This window comes from Rhineura floridana, chromosome 17 (assembly GCF_030035675.1).
Source record: "Rhineura floridana isolate rRhiFlo1 chromosome 17, rRhiFlo1.hap2, whole genome shotgun sequence".
In the NCBI taxonomy this organism is placed as follows: Eukaryota; Metazoa; Chordata; class Lepidosauria; order Squamata; family Rhineuridae; genus Rhineura; species Rhineura floridana.
In genome coordinates this window covers 15712061-15736331 of record NC_084496.1, presented here as the reverse complement: position 1 = coordinate 15736331, position 24271 = coordinate 15712061, and the positions used below count along the sequence as shown (strand labels likewise).

Sequence of the window (24271 nt, the reverse complement as noted above, 5' to 3'; positions counted from 1 at the left end):
AAGAGGAAAAAGGAATGGGGGGGAAGAGGAAGGTGAACATAATTGGTGACCCAATACCCTTAATACTTGTTACAAAAAGCTGCATAATGTGGAACTGGCACTGCAGGTGAGAGTTCTGGAAGGGGAGGAGCCAACTGAAAGTGAAGGGAATCTTGCAATCCCCTGTTTTCCTCAGATGCAGCCAAGTGGATTGACTGCTGATGGAAACAGTTCTGGGAGCAAAGGAGTTAAACGGCAGTTGGTCCCAGTCAGTCTGATGGAGCGGGCCTCATTCTGTCGCTTCTCCCTCTAATACAGCCAGGTTTTTTTAAAACCTTCCATCTAAGGATTTTCTTTTCCTTCTCTTTGCCAGTGAAGTCTTTATTCTTTGAACAGAGATGTATTTGCAGGCAAACCACTTTTGTGATCTGCCCTCCTTTGGCGCCTTTCCATAAAAGGATGTTATGTATCCCTCTTTTTAAAAAGTCTGTCCTTTTGAAAGAGGCCCCTTGTTGTTGCTTTCTAGATGGGGCTTCTGCGCTACTGAGTCTTAGCACTACCCAAAAACCTCCCGTTAATTTCACAGCACCATAGAGTTGTAAAGGAGCAAAAGTCCAGCTAGTCCAACCCCCTGGCCAAAAGACAAGACAACCCTACCTATGCAATCTGGATCACAGTTTGCTGCAAAGGAAAGAAAGTGCTTGTGGAGCTGAGAGCTCCAGAGAACTCCATCAAGTAAGTGTGGAGGGACAATATATTGGCTATGGACTGTGGAGCCTTGGGTTTGAATCTCCACTTAGCTGTGAAAGCTCACTGGTTGGCCTGGGACACTCTGCTCTCTCTCTCGCTCTCGCTCTCTCTCTCCCTCTCTCCCTCTCTCTCAACCTACCTTTCTGAAATCCCAGGGAGCTGGTGCCAGTCAGTGTAGACAATACTGAGCTAGATGGACCAATGGTCTGATTTGGTATGAGGCAGCTTCCTATTTTCCTATGGACCTATCTCACCGACTTGTTGGGAGGATAACATGCGATACCCCCATTGGAATGCTTTATGGGACAAGCCTCCTTTTCGAACTATTTCAGCCTAACATAAAGCGATGGCACTCAAAGTGCTACATAGGTGGCATTTCACTCCCAAGCACCTCTCTCACTTTCGACATGAATCTCCTGCCACATGCTGGCATGGATGGGCCGCCATTGGGTCATACCACCATATGTGGTGGGAATGTGCAAAGGTAACATCTTTTTGGCAAGTGGTCTTTACTGAAATTGAAAGCATTAACAAACACTGTTGAGAGAACCCTGGAATTATCACTGCTTGGACTATGTATAGGATCTAACAGAGATCTTAGATCTAAAGAGCTCATCCAACTGTTGCTGGTCACTATCCATGTGGTCATAGCGGCGGAATGGAAGGCCTTCTGTGGCATTTCTCTGGACAAATGGTACGATCACGTATGGCACCTTGCTCTCCTGGAGAAATTAACACAAAAGCTACAGGTGGCCCAAGGTCAGAATAAGAGTGACAATTTCTTTGCCACATGGTTTGATTTATTGACTATACTAATTACCAGTATGGACATTCCCCACCATCGCCCTATGCACGCAATGGATTCTGTAGCACCATTCCCCCTCCCCCCCAGTAGATGTCTTTTCTTTTGATAATTGGTTTTTGCTGTTATTTCTGGACAACCTAGAAAAGCAAATGACATGAAAGCTAGACTGTGCCCCACATTACAGTTACTCTTTCTTTATCCTGACTTGCCCATGCATTTCATTTTATATTTCCTATATATTCAAATATTCAGTAAAAAAATAAAGAAAATATAACACCCCCATGTATATCTTTCCCAATTCATTGGCAGGAAGGTAGGATTGGGGCCAGCCCTACCATTAGGTAGTATAAGGCACCCATCTTAGACATCAGCAAGATATTGGAGGACAAGGCTGTGTGTGCCAAGCAGACTGCCCTTTTCACCCTAAGCTAGCCTGTGTAGGGTGTTATCCTGTTGCCAGTAATATTCATCTGTCAATCTGGTCAGCTTCTGTATATGGAATGGAGAGGTATTTGTCCTTTGCTTCAGGCAGTAAAGTGTCTTAGGTGGAATACGAAGCGTAACCCATTAATAAACCATAGCAAAGCCATACACTGCAGAGAAAAGCAAATAAAATGAATGGCATGCTGTCTTCCTACAAAGACAACTCAGTAGTCCCCTATGGGACTCAGTAGTCCCATATTACCTGCAAGCTTCAGCTGCTGCAGGACACTTACATGCTGTAATTTTTAATTGTTTGCATCTTTTTTAGCTGGGCTGTTAGGAGGTCACTGCAGCTGTAGTGAAAGAGTGGCAGGGATCATCTGACGACTAGAAAAGACGTTTTCCATGTCACAAGCAAGGTTCCTAGCATAAACAAAGGATTGTTTTTAATCCAGTGGTTTTCAGACAATGAACTCTGGGGTTCCTTGGAAGCTGCTTAGGGGGTTCTAAATGAGAGAAGGTCAGCAAATGGCAGACAACTAAGACATGCCTTCTTCAAAGATGGCTTGCTCACTGCTACTAATCTTCAGCTTCTGCATCCAACCACAGGAGGGGTGTTGGGTATGTGCCAGAGTATACTTGCTGTTTGTGCAAGACAGCTACAAAGCTCAATAGTCCTCTGACCCAGAATGCCTCGTGATCTCTAAAACATTCCCCAGAAGATTCTGTAACGCACAAGGGTTTTCCTTGGAGGACACACCTCTATGGAAAGTTCCCTGAAAGAAGAGAGGAGTGGAAATAGTGATGTGGGTTTTCTGGAAAAAATTTAATTAGAAGATTTTTCTGTGCAAATTATTGGATAACACTTCTCTCTTTTTTGAGGAAAAATAAAGCACTGGAAAACTTTCCATCCCACATCATTGGAAATGTCACTGTCATGCCAGGAGATTATTTCCTCTTGTGGTTTGTGTTACCATCTGGGACCCTCCCTGATGTCAGCACCATCTTGTGTGTTTTGTCAGTGGTTACATTCAACTAAACCATTGCATGTGTGCAACAGAACTCCCTCTCCCTGCCCCCCCAGCACCACTCAAATCTGGCAAAAAAGGGGCAGTAGTGAGATGTAGTCAAAGACAGGCTGGTGGTTGGTTACTTGGTTGAACAGACAAAATGGCCAGAAACAGGAATGTAGTCAAAGATAAGCCAGCACTTGCATACAAGGCATAGCAGTGCAGCCTGTGTTATTACTCTGTCCCAGTCCTCTAGGCCTGTCTTGCTGATCCTTGGACTCTCCCCAGCCATGTCTCCTCTCCTCAGACCACACCCCTCACCGACCTTGCTTCACACTCTGCTTGAGTGTTTTTGCCTCACCGGAATGTGTCCTTGAACTCTTATAATGCCTCTTGCTTGCCTGGATGGAGATTACAGAGGGATGTGTGAGCATGCATACAACTAGCCTGTAAAACTATAAGGTAAAATTTTACATTTGCTCCTCTGCCCACTTTTGCCTCTGGCCCCACCCACCACTGGCATATGGACCCCAGCCATTTGTCAGAACAGAATGTGGCCCTCAGACTGAAAAATGTTCTTCAGTCCTCCTCTATCCAGAGTTTGAGGAACATGGCTTCCAGCAAGACCTTTGTAGAGCCATCTGGCTCTGTTGGTTCTTCATGCAGAGATACAAAGAAAGCACGTCAGACTTTGAAGCTTTGGGAAGGAAACTTTGGGGTCTGGATGGTTTTCTCATCCATCCTTCTAGTGCTTAGAAGAGGAGTAGAAAGGCAAAGAAAAATACTCCTGGTGAATGATTGGCTAAGAAGGTGGTGCTGACCCAAGAGATTTGGATTCTGGGACCATGGGCTACGTTTCCTGGAAGATGCACGGCTGGCAAGTGATGGATTGTACCTCCAGGACCAGGAAGAATGTGTTTGGCCACAGCATGGAAAATATCAGGAGAGCTTTAAACTGAATCCTAAGAAGGACGGAGGCGGGAAATGTAAACTTGGAGGTAACGATTAACAAAGGCTTATGCCTTTGAAACTCAGAACTGAGAGAATAGCTCTAAAGGGGCCCAATAATGGTCTTCATAAAACTGAGGGAAGGAAGGCAGACCATAAATCACATGGTCTTTGATGTTTGCATACAAATGCCCAGAGTGTGAGAAACAAACAGGACGAATTTGTACTCTTAATACAGGAGGGTAAATACTACTTATACATATAACTGAAACTTGGTGGAATGACTCCCATGGGTGGAATACAGTCACTGAAGTATATAACATGTTCAAAAAGAATAGAAGGAATAGAAAGGGAAACAGTCATACTATATGTTAAAAATATATATCCCTGCACAGAAATACAGGAGGATGATCTTGGTAACCCCATTGAGATCATCTGGATTAAAATAAATGGGGCAAGGAGTAAAAGGAACATGGTGGTTGGAGTCTACTATGGACCACCCAATCAAGGAGAAGATGAGGATGAACTTTTGAAAAGCAAATTGCCCATGTTTAAAGGAGGCATGATGTAGTAGTAATGGAGGACTTCAATTATCCTGATACCTGTTGGGAGACAAATTCTGCCACACATGGCCCCTCCAAGAAACTCCTGACTTGTGTTGGAAATAACTTTCTCCTACCTCCTAAGAAGGGACTAGAGGATTAGTTATCTTTGACTTGATTCTAACCAACAGAGATGACTTAATGGATAAAGTGGCAGTTATGGGAACTCTGAGGGAAAGTGATCACGTTATAAAGTTCTTGATTTTAAAGGAAGCAAAAGCTGAGAGTATCCATACCCGTACCCTGGACTTCAGGAAAGCCAATTTTAATATAAGAACAATTATAAGTAATCCCCCATGGCAAGGGACTCTGATGAGAAAAGGGATCCAAGATAGATAGAAGTTTCTGAAAAAGGAAATTCTAAGACAAAATTGCAAACAGTTCCAACAAGGGAAAGAGGTGGAAGATGGCAGAAGAAACCAGTATGGCTCCACGAAAAGCTGAGGGATGACTTGAAAACAAAAAGGACACATATAGGAAATGAAAGAAAAGCCAGGCCACAAAGGAAGAGTATAGACAGCAACATGGAATTACAGAGATGTCATCAGGAAGGCTAAAGCTGAGAATGAGGGTAGTGAGGGATGCTAAAAGCACCAAAAAAGCTTTCTTCAGGTAGATGCATAATAAAAGACAGAGAAAAGTAATGGTACAGCTACTCAATGAGGATGGCAAAATGATAACAAGTGACAAAGTCCAGAAGTGCTCAATTCCTACTTTAGCTCAGCCTTCTCCCAAAAGAGGATCTATGACCATCCTTGGCAAGCGTGAAGTACAAGTTGAAGGGGCAGGATTGCAGTTTGAGATTGACAAATGGTCGAGGAATACCTAATTACTTTGAACGAGTTCAAATCTCCAGGGCCCAATGAACTGCATCCTAGAGTATTGAAGGAACTGGCTGAAGAACTCTCGGAACCACTGTCTGTTGTCTTTACGAAATCGTGGAGGATGGGTGAAGTGTTGAATGACTGGAGGGCGGGCTAATGTTATCCCTATCTTCAAAAAGGAGGAACCTGGGAACTACAGATGAGTCAGCCTGATTTCACTCCCTGGAAAAATTCTGGAGCAGATTATAAAGCGATCAATCTGTAAGCAGCCTGGAAACAATGCAGTGCTTACTGGAAGCCAACATGGATTTATCAAGAACAAATCCTGCCAGACTAATCTCATTTTTTGATCAGGTAAGCTCCCTTGTAGATTGTAGGAATGCTGTAAACATAATATATCTTGAATTCAGAAAAGCTTTTGACAAAGTACCCCATGATATTCTGATTAGCAAGCTAGCTAAATGTGGGCTGGATGGAACAACTATCAGGTGGATAGGCAGTTGGCTACAGAATCGTACTCAAAGAGTGCTTATCAATTCCTTCTCAAAGTGGGGGGAGGTAACAAGCAGGCTACCACAGTCCTTGGCCCGGGGCTCAGTGCTCTTCAACATTTTTATTAATGACTTGGATGAGGGGGTACAGGGAATGCTTATCAAATTTGCAGATGATACAAAATTGGGAGGTATAGCTAATACCCTGGAGAACAGAAACAAAATTCAAAATGATCTTGATAGGCTAGAGCACTGGGCTGTAAATAGAATGAAATTTAACAAGCATAAGTGCAAAGTTCTACACCTAGGAAAAAGAAACCAAGTTCACAGTTATAAGATAGGGAAATACTTGGTTCAGCAATACTATATTCAAGAAGGATCTTGAAATTGTTGACCATAAGCTGAATTTGAGCCAACAGTCCGATATGGCTGCAAAAAATGGCAAATGCTGTTTTAGGCTGCATTAACAGAAGTATAGTTTCCAGATTACATCAAGTACTAGTTCCCCTCTATTTGGTACTGGTTAGGCCTTATCTTGAGTACTGTGTCCAGTTCTAGACACCACACTTTAAGAAGGATGCAGACAAACTGGAACAGATTCAGAGGAGGACAACGAGGATGATCAGGGGACTGGAAACAAAGTCTTATGAGGAGAAACTGAAAGAACTGGGCATGTTTAGCCTGGAGAAGAAAAGACAGGAGAGATATGATAGCACTCTTCAAGTACTTGAAAGGTTGCCACACAGAGGAGGTCCAGGATCTCTTCTCGATCATCCTAGAGTTCAGGACACGGAATAATGGGCTCATATTATAGAAAGCCTGATGTCGGCAAAACTCAGAAAAAAACTCCTGTTAGAGCACTACAACAGTGGAACCAATGAACTAAGGAGGTGGTGGGCTCTCCAACACTGGAGGCCTTCACGAGGTAGCTGGACAGCCACCTGTCTGGTATGCTTTAAGTTGGATTTCTGCATTTAGCAGCGGGTTCAACTCAATGGCCTTATAGGCCTCTTCCAACTCTATTCTTCTTTAATTCTAGATACATGATCATGGTAGGACCGAAGCAGTGCATTTTCAGCACTAGCCACTGTATGTGTGATGCTGCAGAGTAACAGAGATTGGAATGGAGGAGCAATCAGTTTTACATTGCTTTATACATGGAATATGAATGTTCCGATCCAGTTGAGCTTTGCTTGCGTAGGACCACTTTTGCATCGAGTGCCCTCTTATGGTTTGTTTGTATCTGTGTATGTGCTTGTTACTTTCTGAAACATCGCTTGTCTCTATGTATTATATTATGCATATATGACAGCATACTGTTAGCAGACTGGTAAAAAAATAACTGTGTTCTTACTGATATCAAGGGGTGAGATAGGCATTAGAAAAAAATCTGTGCAGATAAGGTTAACATTGGGATTATCAGAAAATTCCATCTCTTAATTCCCTTACATCAGGAACTGCCTGCTGGTACAGGTAGTCAGACACCAGGGCTCTGCTTCTTAGATCTCTAGTTCAAATTCCCCAGCACCTTCATGTTAGTGCCAGGGGTGGGGAACCTGTAACCCTTCGGATATGGCTGGACTAGAGATGGGGAGGCACAGAAAAAGGATTGGGGGGACGACACTTTTTGTTGTGTGACTTTCCCCCGGGCTTTCACATCTGTAGCCTAGACTAGAAATCCAGTCACCCTGACTATAGGTATGGTAATGCACTGAACCACAGGGGAGTGGCTTTAGACACACAGGGTTGTATCCAGCTAGGCTCTTTGCAGAAAAGACCCATTGAAATTAATAGACCTAAGTTAGTCATCAGGGCCGGCCCCAGACATGCCAGGGCCCTTAGACACCAGCCTGCCCTGGGCCCCTCTGCTCCCCTTCTGCAATCCGTGGAAGCAGCTGCGGCTCGCCAGACAGGAGCTTCTGAGCCGCCCACCATCCCCCACTTCACCTACCTTTCTCTCTGCTGTTTTTTGCGGCTGCACGCACTGCGCACGGCGGTTTGCCATCAATCAAGATGGCGGCCGAGGTCTCCCTAAGGGGCTGAAGCCTCTTCTGCCATCTTGGTTGATAGCAGCAATGTGCACGTGTAGCACGCATGCGTGCCATCAACCAAGATGGCGGCAGAGGCTTCAGCCCCTTAGGGAAACCTTGACTGCCATCTTGATTGATGGCAAACTGCAAAAAACAGTGGAGAGAAAGGTAGGTGAACCGGGAGGATGGTGGGTGGCTCGGAATCTCCTGTCCAGCGAGCAGAGGGGGCCCTGTAGCTCCAGGGGCCCTCGGGCCAGTGCCCCACCTGGCCACCCTTTAGAACCAGCCCTGTTAGTCATGTCCATGTGTCTGTGCTGAGTAGGCCTAACATTGGATGCAACCCTCACTGTCTGTCCCGATATCAAACACATCTCATATGTATTCAGATCACTTTGACCCACCACACTGTTGGAAGTGGGGCAAGAGCAACTCCTGTTTGGGTTCTTTCATTTGGGTTCCAGAAGGAAGATAGAGTTAGGGTCCTCTAGCTGGCTAGGCTTACCTACCTTTACCTGAGCTGTGCTCTGACTACCTTCCTTGTAAACTGATATGCTCAGGGAAGCTTATCTGCCCCTCCTCCTTCCGCCCTTTCCTTCTTGTCTTCTTTGACTGTCCAAGAGAGAGGAGACATCTTTGTCTTTGCTCTCTCTCCTGAGCCATGAGGGCAATACCCACGTCTGGGCATTGTGCCTCCAACTTAGTTAGAACTAGGTATGACTTTCCTATCTACTATGTATTTCTATAAATAAAAGTAGCTTTTCTTATTTTATTAAGTCTCAGTGATCCTAATGCAGGGTAAAAGCCTGCCACTTAAGTAAACGCCCACACTGGCACACATGCATCTCAGATCATGGACGATCTCTGCTCATTTATATAAATTTACATAACACACACTTTCGATTACATTTCTGCTTCACCCCACTGTTGGAGACCAGTCTCATCCTAGAACTTCAGAAGCATCCAACTGAGGCTGTACAGTGAGAGCTCAGTGCTCTGTGAGCTTGTTTTACACTTAACACCTGACTCTAGCATGTCAGCAAATCAAATGCTGATACATCATACTGCTCTCCTTGCCTGCTGCTGCCATCATCGCTGCCTCCAACTGGCCAACAAAGCACCTTGCTGCCAGATGCCTGTCATGTTTGTGTGTGCTGGGGGGGGGGGAAGAGTAGCTCAACCTCATCCCATCTCAGGCACTCATCAGCTAGAGGTGGTGGAGGTAGTAGCAGCAGTGGCAAGACTGATCCATCAACATCTAATTTGTTGGCATGCAGGAGCAGACAGTGATGTTTTGAAAATGAGTTTAATGCAGTGAGCACTCTATATCAGGTGGCAGAAGGCAGGTTAGGATCTACTGGTAGATCTCTGGGTGATTGGCAGTAGATCGGCCAGGGTCTCTTCACTGTCAGTGGGAGCCTTCCTAGTGCCATTCAGTTGTTTTTTACTACAACTCCCATCAGCCCCAGCAAGCACACCCAGTGGTCGAGGTGGTGGGAGTTGTAGTCCAGCAACACTAGGGAGAGTACCAGATTGGGAAAGCCTGCCCAATAGCATAACAAAAGCAAGTAGAAATGCACATTTTAAAAAGTGCTAATCAGTTTTTTAAAGTTACATATAAAATAAGAGGATTCATTGCTTACCTTTGTCCAGGTCTTTGTGTTCAACTGTTGGACAGCTTTAGTTTTTGTGGTGGAATCCCTGATTTGTAGTAACTTGAATGTAGATCTATGTTGTTTATTCATTGTGTGGCTCCTGGAGTACAACAGGTAATTGGCTGCACCCTCTGAACCATTTGACATCTCGTTGCCCACTGTGTTGCACCTGGCTCCAGCTGGTGGACCCTGGGATTCTTGTAAACAAGAAAATGTAGATTCCCTCAAGCATGAAGGCTTCCCGCCCCTGCTCTATGTTATTTGTGTTTTCAGCCTGAGCTGCATTATAAGGATATTTCACTGTCGTTGAAGAAGACAAGGTTAAGGAATAATTGTAATTGGATGGTGCTTGCGTAAAAAGGAAGGGCCTACATATTGTAACTGTGCATATAATCCTATTTCTTTCCCCCGGACAGCAAAAAGATGCAGCCATCCATTGCTTGGATACATAGGAAAATCCTTATGTTGTGCTTCTCCTAGCTGCTTCCTTGTCTTGTGGACTCTTCTTGGTTTTCCTGTAGTAATCTTGTCTTTGCCGTGATTCTACAGCCTCCTCACAAATTTCTAGAGGGCATTTAGCTTTAAGTGGTTCTTGTGTTCCCATAGTAGGTTACTTTGCGACTGAATCTATGGAAGGTTAGGTTTTACCACTCTCAGTATGAGTTTCTGCAGGCCAGGCCCTGCTCCCAAGTCTTTTCGCTTCACAGCTAGATCATCAGCTGCATGCAGCTGGGCCTTTACTCTCATGGCCACAAGGGTATGGAATCCGTTCCCGATAGTGGCTTAGGGCTCTTCTGGAAGGGTTGTAAAACCCACTTATTCTGGAAGGCATTTGTCTGACTTGGCAGCAGCGGTTTCTGTTTTATTGCTGTTGTTGACTGTTATGCTACTGTTTTTATGTAAGCTTGCTTCAGCTGTGGAAAAGAGATACCTTATACCAGGAATGAGCAACCTGTGGTCCTCCAGATGTTGTTGGTTTCCAGTTCTCCTTAGCCACAGTCAGCATGGCCAATGGCATGATGGGGGCTGTAGTTCAACAATTTTAGGAGGGCCGCAGGACTCCCATCCCTGCTATATGTGGACCAATTTAGATGTGCATATGCTGCAGTAAGCCTCAGCCTCACACATAGGGGCACCCCAGAGGAAGTGACGAACATTCCATGTTTGGTTTTAAACCAGAATTGCCATTATGTCTGAACTTGGGGAACCCTGGTTAATTTAAACAAGCCCAAATCATAAACCATATTTTAATCCTGGCTTGTTCAGACTAACCAGAATTTAAACCAGAGTTCCCTGTACTTGAACTTGGTAAGGAGCTCTGGTTGGTGGATCAGAAATGAATGCTTCAAATTCCCACTTCTTGATATGCAGAAGAGAACAAGGGAAACTGGAGTACCCAGCTCGTGCATGTAATGCTAAGTCATGGTTTAGCATAGCATCGCAACCAGCCCATTGTCGTTTACTTGACTAATACATGTCAATAAAAGTCAAGAATTTATATGCTTCATTATATTATACAGGGTATCAAATTAGCTCGCTACCAAAAATTTAGTACATTTAAACATCAAAGTGTAGGAAGTTTTTTGTACCGAATATCTTGGACCAGGAAGTTCAGAAACTAAGACTAGTTTCTTGGATTAGGAAGTTCAAGTAGTTGTCTAATATACCTAGGTATGTATTTGGTTATAATACTGAGCTAAGGGGAAAAATCTTTTATTTAGTAAAATAGATTCTGACAAAATTCCGGCTTACTTTAAGATGTATTTGTTCTCCCGCAATTCATTTTCTTATTTTGTAATATACCAATTTTATTGTCGGTTAAAATGGTTGAGTAGCAGAATAAACTCAACAGATTTATTTGGGTTGCCAAAAAACCTAGAGTTAATTTCAAAGCTACACAAGACTCTTGGGGGAACAGAGGATGATTTATGACAGATGCTGGAAACCTCATACTAATCCTCTAAAGCAAGACTGTTTTGAAAACAATCTGGGATACTAATTTTGTTAGTAAAATTAGCTGTCAGTTGCAAGTCCCAGGATTCATTTATTATAGCTATTGAAATACAGCATCCTGCAGTATCTTACATGAAACATTATTTATGTTCCTTGTGATAAGTCTGAACAGTTTCATTCTCTGTAACTGCCAGTGTCTTATCTTTATACTTGATTATGTTTTAAGATTAATCCATTGTAGCCCTTAGTTTTTTCTTTTATTTTCTTTCTGCCCAAATGTTGATGGCTACATTACTTTTTATATATATATGAGTGTTGTAGTTTGCTCTTTGTCTTTTTGTAATCTTAGTTTTGTATATTTTTCTATTTTTGATAATAAAAGAAGAAAAGGTTCTAAGCTATAGATCCCCGTCTTCTACTTCCGTCAAATTTCTCAGTAGCATGAGTTGGAAGTGTTTTTTTCAGCCCAAGGGTCACATTTCCTTCAAGGCAACCTTCTGGGGGCTGCATGTTGGTGGTGGACAGGGCCATAGATAAAAATGGGTGGAGCAATGGATGCACATTTTAACTTTGTACAGAAGGCCTCTTTCTGCACACCCTTCTGTCCTCCATCCAGGCAAGCAAGGGCCATTGTCAGAGTTTTAAAGGACCCATTACAGCCAGGTGAAAACACTCAAGGAGGGTGCAAAGCAGGGTCAGTGTGGGGTGTGGCCTGGAGACAGCCCTGAACGCCAGATGAAGTCTGGAGGGCGGAATTCGGCCCCAGGTCTGCAGTCCCCCATCCCAATGTATAAGATAGCCATCATAACTGAGAAAACAGTTTATTGTTTATTTTTTCAAAACTCAGTTTAAGAAAAGAGAGAAGCCACACGAATTCATTCCTGGCAAAAAGCAAGGAAATAGCAAGAAAAGCACTCAGGGTTAGCTTCCGTGCCACACAAGCAGTAAACACATTCTACAGTCTCACACATTGTGCACACTAAAAATGTACCCTCGCCCTCAGTGCACCCACACTTTCTCTTAGCCTTTCAGCCCCAACTGTCCTTAGAATTGGGTGGGGGGATCCTGTGGTTTTCCAGGTGCTGTTGGGCTCCCATCAGCCCCAAGCAGCATGGCCAGTGGTCAGGGATGGTAGGAGTTAGACTCCAGTAACAACTCTAGAACAATCCCACACACATGGACGCATACACACACACACATACACATACTGAACTGTGTCTTGCCCCAGTGTTACATTCTTTTCAGAGGCAGGTGAAGATGTAGCTCTTATGCAGACTTTAGAATGAGGAGGTATGTAATTCATTGAGTTCAGTTCATGGTACCCACGTTATGTTACATTATCTTCTGTTTTGTGCTGAATTTATTCTGTATTGATGTTTTAATTGGTCTTAGAAATATGTATTGGTATGTTCCAATATGAAGCACACCACCCTGTGACCATATGTTGAAGGGTGGTATAGAAATTGTTGTGCCTTCAAGTCGATTGTGATGTATGGCAACCCTATGAATCAGCGACCTCCAGTAGCATGTTATAAACCACCCTGTTCAGAGCTTGTAAGTTCAGGTTTGTGGCTTCCTTTATGGAATCAATCCATCTCTTGTTTGGTCTTCCTCTTTTTCTACTCCCTTTTGTTTTTCCCAGCATTATTGCATTTCTAGTGAATCATGTCTTGCCATTATGTGTCCAAAGTATGATAACCTCAGTTTCATCATTTAACTTCTAATGATAGTTCGGTTTTAATTTGTTCTAACACCCAATTATTTGGCATTTTTGCGGTCCATGGTATATGCAAAGCTATCGTCCAACATCACATTTTGAATGAGTTGATTTTTCTCCTATCCGCTTATTTCACTCTTCAGCTTTCACATCCATATGTAGAGATCGGGAATACTGAATCTGAATGATCTTGACTTTAGTGTTCAGTGATGCATCTTTGCATTTGAGGACCTTTTCTAGTTCTCTCATAGCCACCTTCCCCAGTCCTAGCCTTCTTTTGATTTCTTGACGATTGTCTCCAGTTTGGTTAATGACTGTACCGTGGTATTGATAATCCTTGACAAGTTCAATGTCCTCATTGTCACCTTTAAAGTTACATAAATCTTCTGTTGTCATTACTTTAGTCTTCCTGACGTTCAGCTGTAGTCCTGCTTTTGTGCTTCCCTCTTTAACTTTCAACATCATTTGTTTCAAGTAATTACTGGTTTCTGCTAGTAGTATGGGCTCCTGCTGGGAGGAAGGGCGGGATATAAATCAAATAATAAATAAATAAACAATAAAATAAATAGTATGGTATCATCTGCATATCTTAAATTATTGATATTTCTCCCTCCAATTTTCACACCTCTTTCATCTTGGTCCAATCTCGCTTTCCATATGATATGTTCTGCATATAGATTAAACAAACAGGGTGATAAAATACACCCTGTCTCACACCCTTTACGATTGGAAACTAATTGGTTTCTACATATTCTGTCCTTACAGTAGCCTCTTGGGAAGAGGCACCAGAGATCATATCACAAACATACGTTGGATAATGGAACAGACCAAGGCATTTCAGAAGAAAATCACCCTGTGCTTTCTAGATTATAGCAAAGCCTTTGACTGTGTAGATCATGAAAAACTGTGGAATGCTTTAAAAGAAATGGGGGTGCCACAGCATCTGATTGTCCTGATGCGCAACCTATACTCTGGACAAGAGGCTACTATAAGAACAGAATATGGAGAAACCGATTGGTTCCCAATAGAAAAGGGTGTGAGATGGGGTGTATTTTGTTACCCTATTTGTTTAATCTGTAAGCAGAACATATCATACGGAAAGCAGGATTGGACCAAGATGAAGGAGGTGTGAAAAGTGGAGGGAGAAATATCAATAATTTAAGATATGCAGACGATACCATACTACTAGCAGAAACCAGTAATGATTTGAAATGAATGTTGATGAAAGTTAAAGAAGAAAGCACAAAAACAGGACTACACCTGAACGTCAAAAAGACGAAAATAATGACAACAGAAGATTTATGTAACTTTAAAGGTGACAATGAAGACATTGAACTTGTCAAGGATTATCAATACCTTGGCACAGTCATTAACCAAACTGGAGACCATAGTCAAGAAATCAGAAGAAGGCTAGGACTGGGGAGGGCAGCTATGAGAGAACTAGAAAAGGTCCTCAAATGCAAAGATGTATCACTGAACACCAAAGTCAGGATCATTCAGACCATGGTATTCCCAATCTCAATGTATGGATGTGAAAGCTGGACAGTGAAAAAGGCGGATAAGAGAAGAATCAACTCATTTGAAATGTGGTGCTGGAGGAGAGCTTTGTGCATACCATGGACTGAGAAAAAGACAAATAATTGAGTGTTAAATTAAACCAGAACTGTCACTAGAAGTTAAAATAATGAAACTGAGGTTATCATACTTTGGACACATAATGAGAAGACATGATTCACTAGAAAAGACAATAATGCTGGGAAAAACAGAAGGAAGTAGAAGAAGAGGAAGGCCAAACAAGAGCAGATGGATTGATTCCATAAAGGAACCCACAGCCCTGAACCTACAAGATCTGAACAGGGTGGTTCATGACAGATGCTCTTGGAGGTCACTGATTCATATGGTCGCCATAAGTTGTAATCGACTTGAAGCCACATAACAACAACAATTGTCTTTTTGCATTCTTCCCTGATAATGTCTCTGACTTCAATCCATAGTTCTTCTTGTTCTCTATCAACAAAGTTTAAAGCCTCAATTCCCTTATTTGATCTTTATATTCTTCTGGGATGTTATTTAAATTCTATTTTGGCTTTATGATTGCTTTGTTGTTGTTCTTTAGCTTTACTCTGATTTTCGATACGACCAGTTAATGATCTGTACCACAGTCTGCTCCTGGTCTTGTTTTTGCAGAAAGTATGGAACTTCTCCATCTTCTGCTACCAATTATATAATCAGTCTGATTCCTGTATTGACCATTTGGTGATGTCCACGTGTACAGTCATCTTTTCAGTTGCTCAAAAAAAGTGTTTGTGAGAAACAACTTATTGGCTTCACAGAATTCAATAAGGCTTTCTCCTGCTTTACTTCTCTCTCCTAAGCCCCATTTTCCCACAAATTTTGGTTCTTCTCTGTTCCCTACTTTTGCATTCCAGTCCCCCATTATCAGAACATCTTGTTTTGGTGTGTGATCGATTTCTTGTACTTCTGTATAAAACCTCTCCAATTCCTCCTCTTCTGTGTTTGTCATTGGAGCATAGACTTGGATGATGGTTATGTTAATAGGTTTCCCGTTTAATCTCATTGATATCACTCGCTCAGACCTTGCATTGTAGCTCCTAATTGCTTTTGCTACATCACTTCTCACTATTAAAGCAACCCCGTTTCTTCCTAATCTCTCATTTCCTGCATAAAATATTTTGTAGTTGCCCGATTGAAAATGTCCCATTCCCGTTTTTTAGGTATAGAAATACCTAAATGAAACACTACGGCACAGTGGCCACCTAGGTGCTTGCATGCCTGCCCTTTTCGTTACATGTGTTCCTTTGGGTTTGGCAAGATAACAATAGCATTTTAGACTGTGGTTTTTTACAGGGTGTGGTCAAGGTTGATAGATGGAGGATGCAGAGATGGATGCAAGACTAGGGGCGGCAGGCATTGGAGCAAGTGTCTGTTTCACTGTGAGGTTTCACATAAATCAGCAAGAAAGTAGGTGTTTTCCCTATGAGTCCGGCCATCACAGCGGGTTTTAGCTCCACCTATCGTGCGAAGGCAAGAATGTCTTTGAAGTCAAGACTAGGGGCGTCAGGCCCCTCCCACTCTCCAGTTCATTCTTGCCTTTCGGACGAACAAGATTGAGATCTATATAGCTTAGCGATTAGCTAAGTTCTTTTGGTGTTTGTTTGTGTGTTTGTTTGACAGGGCGCGGAGGTATTGTCTCTTGTGTGTCTCCAAGTGTCCTCCTTCCCTCCGTATTGTGTTTAACTGCGTTTAACTGTATCCGAAATTTGGGGAATTCTCTTGGGGAGCCTTTTTCCCTTGCCCGGGCAGTTTGTTTCCCCTTTTGGATTACTCCCCACCCCTAGGAGAGACTGCGGCTGCGGATCCTCCTCGTCCCTTCGCTTTTCCCTTTCTCTTGGGCTCTGCGCTTCCCCTGGGAACTTGCGGCTGCAATTCCCTTCTAGCGGCTTGTCTTGCTGGGCTGCATTTGCTCCGCGCTCCGTGACGCTCTCGGAAGACCGCGGCTGCGGCTCTTCTGATCTCAGCGGGAGCTTGCGGCTGCGGCTCCCGCCGTTACCCCGTCACCCGTTTTAGCCTGCCCGGGTCCGTTCTCGCCCCACTGAAACCTGTGGCTGCGGCTATTTCATTAGTGCCTTTACCTGAGCTCTCCCTTTTACCTCAGCTCACCCTCGCTACGTGGCTTTAATTTCCCACCGCGAAGGGCTTTGCAGACGGCGACGGCGGCTCCCTCTGCGGCGGCTGCCGCATTTCCCCTACTGCCTGTTCCCTCCTGGGGTTTTTTTAGAGCCGCTAGTGCGGTTTTCGGCCCCGCGGTTCCTCCTGCGAGACTGTGCTGGGCAGCCCTTCCCCCAGTTCGCTTCCAGACGGCCGCCATTGCTCCTTCTCTCTCCGCCATTTTTTCCTGCTCTTTTTTCCGGGCGCCATTTTTTGAATTCAAATTTCCCGCCTTTTTTGTTACCCTTATTAACCATCGGATACCTCCCCTGCAGGCTATCTATCCGTATGTGTGTTGTATACGTGCTGCAGACAGACTTACACAGGGCTGACTTACACACAATTTTACTGTGGCTGTAATCCTAGTGGCTGGATTATATTATCAAGGCTGGAGCTCCAATCCTAGTGGGCTGGATTGAATTATCAAGGCTGGAGCTTTAATCCTAGTGGCTGGATTGTATTATCAAGGCTGGAGCTTTACTCTTAGTGGCTGACTTGTACTAAATCTGATTTATATTGGTATATCCTGCCCCCTCTGGGGCCGTGAACCAAGCCTGAAACCCAGCCTACAGCACTAATCTGAGTGTGCCAACTCTAAAACAGCCTATATTATATTAACGCTGATACCTCAGTGCATTCTGCCCCCTCTGTGGCAGTGCACTTTGCCATCTGCCAGTGTATTCTACTCCCTCCATGGTCGTACGCTGTGCCAGTTCGGGTCTTTACATCCTGCCCCCTCCGTGGCAGTGTACTGCACCCAAGTTAATATAAGATGGCAGAACAGCCAGGCATGTCGCCATCAACCCATATGGTGCCAGATCAGCCAGGCATGCCACAATCAGCCAAGCCACAACATCCTAACACGACTAAGACCAGACATGCCAAAGCACTGGCTAAGACAAAACATCTTTCCAGCCATAGTAAACCAAAGCGCCCACGTTATGTCTCTGTGCCAACCACCACCACAGCACAGGCACACATAAGTGATATTCTCCATTCCCTTGCTGCTGCCTCTGACGAGGAAGAGTTTGTTGGCTTTCCCGCTCAGTGTTCGCCTAACGAACCTCCCTCCGTTTTACCGCCCCAAACATCTGTTCCAATAGTTCCTCAGGCACATACATCTGCCACATCCGGTCTGCAGCTGTCTCCTGATTTCCTCTCCCAACTTCAAGCCATGCTGGCATTTTTCACCCAAATGCAGTCACTACCACAAGTTCCTGCCATACCTCCACTCAACATGGACCAACGTGCGTGCCATGCTGCTCATTCTTCCTGTTCACCAGATCCCTTTGATGTAGCCAGAGGCAGATGTACGGACGAAGCCTCGTATGCGGAGGAGTCAACTTTCACTGACCATGTTGAAGGAGACGACTGGAGCGACTATTCAGATCATGAGGAGGATACATCGTATCGCTTGTTTAATACCTCAGACTATCAGCCGCTAGCACGCAGGGTAGTTAATACCCTTGGTCTCCAGACTGCGCCTTCAACTTCGTCCGCCCCAGCTCTCAAAGGGGCCAAGGTCCTCAAATCCCCTGCACCTACTGAACACTACATCCCGGTGCCGGACCCAATTGCCAAATTAGCCTCTGAAGAATGGGCTCATCCACTCCAAGCTTGACGCTTCAAGAACCTGGGTGACAGGCTTTACGCCCTAGCTCCAGACTTTGCCACCAAGTTAGACGTCCCTGGCATAGATGAACCAATCGCTTGCCTCGTTTCACGATCTCTATTGCCCAGGGAAGGGGAATCCCACCTAAAGGACACTACTGAGCGACGAATAGACTTCGCCCTCCACAAGAACCACGAGGCCACTGCCCTATCCATGCGTGCCTCCACTTCAGCCTCCATTTTCTCCAGAGCATCTATGATGTGGCTGGATGACCTTCTAGAGGACGCTAACCCTGATCCTGTCGCCCTCAGAAGAGCGCTATTGAAATTGCGTAAAACAGCAGCTTTTGTGGCCGATGCCACTCTGGATGCTACTCAATTAGGGGCACGAGGCATGACGGCTCAAATAGTCGCTCGACGCACCCTCTGGCTTCGCCACTGGCAAGCTGACTCAGCGGCCAGATTGAACCTGTCCAGGGCTCCTTACTCCAGATCTCTACTCTTCGGCGAGGAAGCTCTAAAGGCAGTGCTGGTTGATCCAAAAGACGCCCACAAACCGGTTCTGGCCACAGTCAAGAACATCGACCACAGGCCTTTCAGGCGATTTCCTTCCTTCTGTTCTAACCAGCCCTTTCGAGGAACGCGGCCAGGAGGACGAGGCCGCGACTTCAGATCCTATGACCCCAACGCATTCAGGGGCTCCTGGAACCGACGCTTCCAGGGCAGAGGTCAGTACCAAGGGCGCAGGGGCAACTCATCGTCCTCATATAAGGGAGGCCCTCGCCTACGCAAGTAGTATTAACGCCCTCCCCATAGGTGGCAGATTACTTAATTTTGAAGATTGATGGCTGCGCCTTACTACGGTCTCCTGGATCAGGGACCTTTTCAGTTATGGCTATACCATAGAGTTCTGGGCAACCCCATCAGACAGATTCCACCCGTCTCCTTGCCCAAGGGCACCAGCCAGGCACAACATCATGCAGACAGCTATACACCACCTCTTGGACATAGCGGCGATAGAGCCAGTTCCCACAACTGAGAGGTCGGAAGGGGTGTACTCCCTCCTATTTGCTGTGCCAAAACGAGATTTATCATGGAGGGCGGTATTGGACCTCAAGTTTGTCAACCGTTTTGTAACATATTGCAGGTTCAAAATGGAATCACTCCATTCCATTACGGAGAGTCTGCATGAAGGAGACTTCCTGGCTTCTATCGACCTTAAGGAAGCGTATCTCCATGTGCCCATTTGCATAGCCCACAGAAAGTTTCTTCGGTTTGCTTTTGGCCACCAGCACTTTCAATATAGAGCGATGCCATTCGGCCTCTCCTCTGCTCCAAGAGTGTTTACCAAGGTGCTACTCATCCTAGTGGCTTACCTCCGGACCCAAGGGGTTCATATCTACCCATATTTGGATGATCTGCTAATACGGGCCAAGTCTGAGGAGCTGGCTCATCATCATTTAATGATCACCCTCAATGTTTTGCAGGCCTACAGCTGGCTTGTCAACTTCGACAAAAGCCATCTCCAACCAACCCAACGCCTACTACACCTTGGGGCAATGTTGGACACCCTGCAGGCAATGGTCTTCCTGGCTCCAGATCGCATCACTGCCATCACAAGCATCGCAAGGTCCCTGATGCAACAAACATCCGCAGACGTCATGCTTCTCGCCAGAGCGCTCAGGATGTTTATCTCTACAATCCACATTGTGCCATGGGCTCGAGCCCACACTCGGCCCCTTCAATGGATTCTGTTGCCTTTTCAAAAAGACATTGCCAGCTCCAACCATCGCAAAGTTCGTTTGAGCCCCGCACTGCGCCTCTCCTTCCGCTGGTGGACCAAGGTTCAACACCTCTCCAAGGGCACGTCGTTCAGAGAACCCCGCAGAACCGTTGTAACCACAGATGCCAGCCTCATAGGTTGGGGAGCCCACTGCAACTCCCAGTACGTTCAGGGGGTTTGGTCCAACGCAGAGCAATCTCAAAGCATCAACTGGCTGGAACTAAAGGCTGTCCACTTAGCTCTATGTCATTTTCAGTCTCTGTTCCCTTTGCATCATGTGCTCATTCGAACAGACAACACGTGTGTAAAATCACATTGGAACAGACAGGGGGCACCAGGTCTCGTCCTCTGCAGGACTTAGCCTCCCTCATCTTTGTCGAGGCAGAACAACATCTACAATCCCTGAAAGCAGAACATCTCAGAGGGATTTGGAATGTGACAGCAGACTGGCTCAGCAGACAACAGGTCTTTCCGGGAGAATGGAAACTTCATCCAGCCATTTTCCATCGTCTCCAGTGTTGGTTCGGCACCCTCTCAGTCGACCTGTTTGCTTCCAGTCGCAATTGCCAGCTTCCCAGGTACTTTGCCCGATACCTGGACTCAACAGCAGAAGCAGTGGATGCTCTGACAACACCGTGGCCAGACGGTCTATTGTACGCCTTTCCTCCCATACCATTGTTAGCCAAAACCTTGAGGAAGGCGCGAACCGAAAGGGCACAGCTGGTTCTGATAGCACCATTTTGGCCACGCCGACCGTGGTTTTCAGATCTTCTGGCAATGTCAATGATGGATCCTTGGACACTTCCAGTCAGGCCAGACCTTCTATCCCAGGGTCCAGTACTACACCAGGACCCTACTTGGCTCAATCTAACAGCGTGGCGTTTGAACGGGGACATTTGAGGTCAGCTGGACTGTCTGACGCTGTGATTGATATTATTTTGGCCTCGAGAAGACCATCTACCACTCGTATTTATCAACATACCTGGGTGGCTTTCTCCAAGTGGTGTCAGTCCCACCACCATGATCCATCCCAGGCCACTGTGCATCAGGTGCTCCAATTTCTCCACAGCGGCTTTATGATGGGACTTCGACCCAACACTCTACGTCGACATGCGTCCACTCTGTTGTCCATTCTCTCAGTGTCCTCTCCTGGAGATCATATTTCCTCACATCCGTTCATCAAACGTTTTTTGAGGGGAGTCGCCCTACGCTCTCCGGCTGTTGTCCATCGGTTCCCCTCATGGAGTTTGCCGAAAGTTCTGCAGGCTTTGCAACGCCCTCCGTTTGAACCCATCAGGACTGTGCCCCTACGTATACTGTCCTTTGAGGTCTTGTTTCTGATCGCAATCACATCTGCCAGATGCGTTTCGGAGTTGGGCGCATTGTCTTCTGCTCGACACCTCTGCGTCTTCCATAAGGACTCTGTTGTGCTGAAGACTGATCCTTCCTTCCGTCCCAAGGTCGATTCAGCTTTTCATTGCAACCAGGACATTGTTTTGCCTTCCTTTTGCCCGAATCCTACCCATCCTCTTGAAAAGGCTTGGCATTCGTTAGATGTCCGGAGGGCTCTCAAGACCTACCTGTCTAGGACCCAAGAGATTCAACGAACAGAGTCTCTGTTTGTATCCTTTCATCCAAGGTCTATGGGGCATAAAGTTTCCAATCCTACTTTATCCCGTTGGTTAAGGGCATGTATTACTTTAGCATATGAGTCTCTGAAGCTGTCAGTTCCAGCTAGTATAACGGCTCATTCTACCAGGTCAGCTGCCACTTCGGCTGCTTTTGCCACTAATGCTCCTGTTGCCGATATTTGTAGGGCTGCAGTCTGGTCTAACCCACACTCGTTTATAAGGAATTATAAAATTGATCGTTATGCCTCTGCTGACGCATCTTTCGGCAGACGAGTGTTGCAACAGGTTCTTAATGAGGATTAACACGTGGGTGGTCCCTCCCTGTATGGGCTGCTGTGGTACATCCCGCTGTGATGGCCGGACTCATAGGGAAAATGGACCATTGGTCTCGCCTGAAGGGTGATTTTCCTATGAGTACGGACATCACGACCCTCCCAGTTGGAGGATGACTATATATTTTCTAATGTATTATATGTTACTGTTACGCTATTATATTTAAATTTAAGAGTGAAGTCAAGACTTCTAGTTCTGTTATACCGCTATGTTGGAGTCATGTTACTATGCATGGTACTATTGTGTTATTTTCCTGCTGCCAGGCCGGTTGGCCTTGTTCTTGTATTTTTAGATATTTCTCCTTAGACTCGCTGCGAATGAACTGGAGAGTGGGAGGGGCCTGACGCCCCTAGTCTTGACTTCAAAGACATTCTTGCCTTCGCACGATAGGTGGAGCTAAAACCCGCTGTGATGTCTGTACTCATAGGAAAATCACCCTTCAGGTGAGACCAATGGTCCAGTTTGTGTAAGTCCTGACTAAACATGCCTATTTTACAACAGGGTTGTCTCTGTTTAAAGCACATTAAACCTTTTGACTTCGCAAGTGCTGGATGTAGACCAGGTTCAACTGCTTTCTTAGCAGTCTTTATTTTATAGAGAAGAGAGTCAACACTAGCACTTCTGTCTCTCTCTCACACACACACAGACACATATTTATTTCTCCAACCTATTTGCTCACTACCAGCCTTCTTCTCAATCTTGTAGTAGTCATCTTTGTTTAGGGAAAAAGCTCAACATGAGAGTGTAAACTGAGACACTGAGCATGGCCTGCTTGTAGTTACTGCTGTTGCTGGAATATGTATTGAGGTTTTAAAATTGTGTAACTTGATCAATATACAATGAATTTTTAACAGAACAGGAAGGCCTCTGCTATTCCCTTCAATATTTGGACTTGGTTAAAGGGAGGGGAGGACCTCTTAAGGTACGTTATGCCTGGCAGAAATTGAAAAAAGCCAGATTTGCCCAAGATGGTGATTCTTTTAAGATGCTAGATCTCAGCCATTCCTTAGCGAATCTGTCTGAAATGTGGGCAGAGTGGGGCACTTAACACACAGGAAACTGTCTCTGCAAACTTACAGACAGTTTGAACAAATCTTCTGGGTTTTCTTAACAAACTATTCAGCCTTTATAATGGTAGATTGTGCTTTGCACTCTTCTGCCAGTATAACTGTGATCCTGTCCTTACGATGTAGAATAATTTGGAGAAACTAAATAACCAATATGGACTGCCAGAATTGCTCTGTTTTGTTACATTGATATTCTGCCTTTTCTCAAATGAGCTTAAAGCTGTCTGCGTAGTTTTCTCCATTCACCCCATTTTATCCTCATAAAAATCCTACGAGGTAGGTTAGGCCGAGAGAGTGACTTCCTTGGGTGAGCTTCACAGTTGACAGTGGATTTGAACCTTTTGTCTCCCCACTCCTAGACTGATACTCGGTGCTACATCCCACTATCTCTCTAATTTCCTTTCAATAGGAGCATACCATGTACTGGGGATGGGGAATCCGTGGCCCATCAGATGTTGGTAGACTACAGCTCCCATCATCCCATGCTGATGGGAATCCAGAGAGGCACAGATTCCCCATTCCTGCCATAGACTTCTAGCATCAGTCTTGCTCACAAGGAAACCTAGGTGAATGCCTTCCCTAAAACTTAAATGCTCTGGGAAATTGTCTCTCTTCCCACTATCACCCCTTCCCTTTGCAAACAGTTCCTTGCTAACCTACTTAAACTATAAATATTTAACTACTAGTGGTATAGCTAGCAGCACTGCATTGTGCTAATCTCACTTTTCACCCACTAGAGGACAGACTTTCTCTTCCTGCCAAGTTTGGAGAGCACCGTTCTTCAGTGAAAATTGGGACTGCTTTTCTTGTTCATTCCTGGGTTTGTCTAGAAATTTGAATAACAGAACTTGCCTTGCTCAGAAGCTTAAGAGTTTAGGAAATAAATCTGTGGATATACATTGCTCAATGTGAACTGCTGGTGGACATTGGGTG

The 24271-nt window shown here is 45.0% G+C and overlaps 2 protein-coding genes across 8 annotated transcripts in view; both read left to right on the top strand.

Moving 5' to 3' along the window:
• USP42 (ubiquitin specific peptidase 42) overlaps window positions 1-24271 on the top strand; it is a 71641-nt gene that overhangs the window by 31252 nt on the left and 16118 nt on the right. The gene's annotated exons all lie outside the window — the stretch shown is intronic.
• Window positions 622-22927, top strand: LOC133371992 (uncharacterized). Its single transcript, XM_061600115.1, has 2 exons — window positions 622-714; window positions 18197-22927. Exon 2 carries the CDS (start codon window positions 20787-20789, stop codon window positions 22239-22241), a length of 1455 nt encoding a protein of 484 aa, XP_061456099.1. The 5' UTR covers window positions 622-714; window positions 18197-20786; the 3' UTR covers window positions 22242-22927.